The sequence below is a fragment of the Astatotilapia calliptera genome, chromosome 3, assembly GCF_900246225.1.
Source record: "Astatotilapia calliptera chromosome 3, fAstCal1.2, whole genome shotgun sequence".
NCBI lineage: Eukaryota > Metazoa > Chordata > Actinopteri > Cichliformes > Cichlidae > Astatotilapia > Astatotilapia calliptera.
This window is the reverse complement of record NC_039304.1, coordinates 15,235,683-15,239,837: the sequence shown is the minus strand read 5'-3', so window position 1 is coordinate 15,239,837 and position 4,155 is coordinate 15,235,683. Positions and strand designations below refer to the sequence as shown.

The following is a 4,155-nucleotide window of genomic DNA, read 5'->3' as shown; positions in this document are numbered from 1 at the left end:
GTGCAAACTTATGCGTTTTTGGATTCTGGAAGTTCAGGTACATTCTGTACAGAAACTTTGGCAAAAAGGCTGAATGTAAAAGGTAAAAAGACCAATATCTTTTTGAGAACAATGAGTCAAGATAGGATTGTTAGTACACAAGTTCTGTCTGGTTTGGAAGTGTCTGGTTTGGAAGCAAATGATTTCATGCCATTGCCAGATGTTTTGACTCAAAAGACTATGCCAGTTTCTACAGTTAATATTCCCCAGCAAAGCGACATCGATCAGTGGCCTCATCTTAAACCTGTTAAACTTCACAACATTGATGCAGAGGTGGAGCTACTGATAGGCACTGATGCTTCCAATGTTTTGGAGCCATGGAAGGTGATAAACAGTGTGGGAGGTGGACCTTATGCTGTAAAAACAAAAGTTGGCTGGGTCATAAATGGTCCCCTGCGCACTGGAAGTAACAGTGGAAATAAAACCAACTGCACTGCTGTAACAGCCAATAGGATTTCTGTTGAGCGTCTTGAAGACATGTTGATTAAACAGTACAATCATGATTTTAATGAAAGATCATCAGAGGAGCAGACTGAAATGTCTAGAGAGGATCTGTGTTTCATGGATATTGTTAGTAGTTCAATAAAGTTTATTGGAAATCATTATCACATTGATTTGCCTTTCAGGAGAGAAGGTTCCAGTTTGCCAAATAACCTCTGTGTCGCGGAGCAGCGTCTCCAGAGTCTCAGATGGAGATTTGAAAAGGATACTCATTATAAGGACGAATACACTAAATGTGTAAACAACATGCTTGAACGAGGATATGCCGAGTTTGTGCCTGTAGATGAGTTGCACAAAGATGATGGAAAGGTGTGGTACATCCCTCATCATGGAGTGTATCATCCCACAAAGGGCAAATTAAGAGTTGTATTTGACTGTGGAACAACTTATAAAGGAGCATCATTGAACAGCCAGCTTCTACAGGGACCTGATCTCACAAACTCGCTGGTTGGGGTTCTGATCAGATTTAGACAAGAGCCTGTTGCATTAATGGCGGACATTGATTCCATGTTTCACCAAGTTCACGTCTCAGAAAAACATGTCAACTTTCTCCGTTTCCTGTGGTGGCAACATGGCAACACTTCAAGGTCTGCACAGGAATGCAGGATGAAAGTGCATTTGTTTGGAGCTGTATCTTCGCCAAGTTGTGCAAATTATGCTCTACAGAGAACTGCAGATGATAATGCACAACAGTTTCCAGCTGAAGTGGTTGATACAGTCAAAAGAAACTTTTATGTGGATGATTGTTTGAAATCTGTTGCTTCAGAAGAGGAGGCAGTGCACATGGTGAAGAGGCTGACAGATATCTGCGCTAAAGGAGGATTTAAGCTTTCAAAATGGATCAGCAACAGTCGCACAGTGCTCATGTCAATCCCAGAGGAAAGAAGAGCAAAGGAAATTAAGGATCTGGATTTGGACACAGATCAACTTCCAGTTGAGAGAGCACTGGGTTTACAGTGGTGCATAGCAACAGACAAGTTCCAGTTCAGAACCTCCCTGCAGGACCGTCCAACAACCAGAAGGGGAATTTTGTCTGTGGTCAGCTCACTGTATGATCCTTTGGGAATCTTGTCTCCCTTCAGTATGCCAGCTAAACTGTTGCTACAAGAGCTTTGCCGACAAAATTTGAAGTGGGATGAAGTTATTCCCCACTCTCTTTCCCAGCGGTGGCGTGATTGGCTGGAGGATCTCCAGCTGATTTCAAAGTTTAAAGTGGAACGTTGCATTAAACCAAATTGCTTTGGAAGACCAGATAGGGCACAACTTCATCATTTTTCTGATGCAAGTCAAGATGGGTATGGAACGGTGTCATATTTAAAGTTGGAAAAGAATAACGTCACGCATGTTGCTTTTATCCTGGGAAAGGCTAGAGTTGCTCCTCTCAAGCAAACTACAATTCCCAGGTTGGAATTGACGGCTGCAGTTCTTGCAGTTCGGGTGGACAGGCTTCTGCAAAAGGAGCTGCAAGTCAGGTTGGAAAAATCAGTTTTTTGGACTGATAGCACAACAGTACTGAAATACATCTCCAATGAAACCAGAAGATTCAATACTTTTGTTGCAAACAGAATTGCTGTTATTCGGGAAGCAACAGATGTGAATCAGTGGAGATACGTTTCTTCTAAGGAGAATCCTGCAGATGACGCATCCAGAGGTATGAGAGCTGGGGATCTCCTCAAATGTAGGAGATGGATAAAAGGGCCAGAATTTCTCTATGAGTCAGAAAAGGAATGGCCTAAACTGGATGTGGAGTACAGTGTAATTTCTGCAGATGACCCAGAGGTCAAAAGGGACCTGACAATGAATGCCATTGTGAGAGAATTACAAAATCCTACCAGCTATTTTATCCTCTACTTCTTGTCTTGGGCAAAACTTAAAATCTCTGTAGCCTGGCTTTTAAAGATGAAAGAGGTCTTGGTGTTGTTGGCACAGAAGAGGAAAGAGTTGCTTGCTGCAGGTTTGAATAAGAATGATCCGGAAGGTCAGAAAGAAGTGGAGATAAGAATGGAAAGATTTAAGACCACTTTGAAGAAAGGAAATCTCACTCCAGAAGACTTGGCAAAGGCAGAACAAGCTATTCTTCAATATGCACAACAACAGAAATTTACGACTGAAATGGCTTTAATCCGCAATGGCCTCAAAGGAGTCTCTAAGGGAAATTGTCTCTATAAACTTGATCCAGTGTTGGATGCAGGAATCCTCAGAGTGGGTGGCCGATTGAATAAAGCAGCCATGCCTATGGAATTAAAGCATCCTGTAATTTTGACAAAAGATATGCATGTGTCAACACTGATTTTACGCCATATCCATCAAAGGTTGGGACATGCAGGAAGAGCACACATGCTGTCAAAACTAAGACAAAATTACTGGATATTAAATGCAAATTCTGCTGCCAGGAAAATTATCTCTCGTTGTGTCACGTGTAGACGCAACAGAGGAAAGTTTGTTGAACAAAAGATGGCGGATCTGCCTGAAGAGAGAGTCCTGCCAGACATAGCCCCATTCACAAATGTTGGAGTGGACTATTTTGGACCTATAAGTGTTAAAAGAGGACGAAGTCTCCTTAAAAGGTATGGAGTTCTTTTTACTTGTTTCACCAGTCGTGCAGTACATCTGGAGATTGCATGTACACTTGATACAGACTCTTGTATAAATGCTGTGAGGAGGTTCATCTGTAGACGAGGCCCAGTTTCGACCATCAGATCTGATAATGCTACAAATTTTGTTGGGGCGAATCGAGAGTTGAAAGAAAGTTTGACTGAGCTGGACCATGCCAAAATTCAAAAGGCTTTTGTTCAGGATGGCATGAAATGGAACTTCAACATCCCAGCAGCTTCTCACCAAGGCGATGTGTGGGAGCGTCTCATTCGTTCAGTAAAGAATATTTTAGCCTCAGTTCTTGAGGAGCAAGTTCTGGATGATGAAGGACTCCACACAGTCTTCTGTGAGGTTGAAGCTATAATGAACGACAGACCCATTACTAAAGTTTCAGATGACTCAAATGATCTTGAACCACTGACACCCAATCACTTGTTGTTGCTGAAAAATAAACCAGTTTTTCCACCAGGACTGTTTCATCCAAGTGATTTGCATGTCAGGAAAAGGTGGAAACAGGTACAGTACATGGCAGAGTTGTTCTGGAAGAGATGGCTTTCTGAGTACCTACCTTTGATGCAAGAAAGACAAAAATGGATGAGGACTAAAAGATGTCTTATACCTGGAGATGTTGTTTTAATTGCAGACGCTACAGCTCCAAGAGGATCATGGATGATGGCGAAAGTCTTAAATGTAAACCAGGATGCAAAAGGCTTGGTGCGTTCTGTGAGACTACAAACAAGGACCAGTGTTTTGGAAAGGCCAGTGACAAAACTTATTTTGCTACTGGAAGCCTCATCGTGAAGAAAATCCTCAATGAAAATTAAGGATTTGTTTAAGGGAATAGCTCCTCCTTTTGGGACTTTAAAGTAATTGTGATTGTATGCACAATTAGGGGCCGGAGTGTTGGAGCTATTTGTTCTTTATTTTTGTTTTTGTTCTTATTTTTGAAATTAGTTAAAGTTTGTTGTTAGTTTACTTATATTTTGGGGTTTATTTGTCGGTTAATATTTTGTTTTAAAT

At 41.5% G+C, this 4,155-nt stretch overlaps 1 protein-coding gene across 1 annotated transcript; it reads left to right on the top strand.

Annotated features, from left to right (window-relative positions):
- Nucleotides 1-966: 966 nt before the first annotated feature.
- On the top strand, nt 967-3,959 carry LOC113012871 (uncharacterized). Its single transcript, XM_026153283.1, has 2 exons — nt 967-3,569; nt 3,779-3,959. Exons 1-2 carry the CDS (start codon nt 1,030-1,032, stop codon nt 3,957-3,959), a joined length of 2,721 nt encoding a protein of 906 aa, XP_026009068.1. The 5' UTR covers nt 967-1,029.
- Nucleotides 3,960-4,155: the final 196 nt, after the last annotated feature.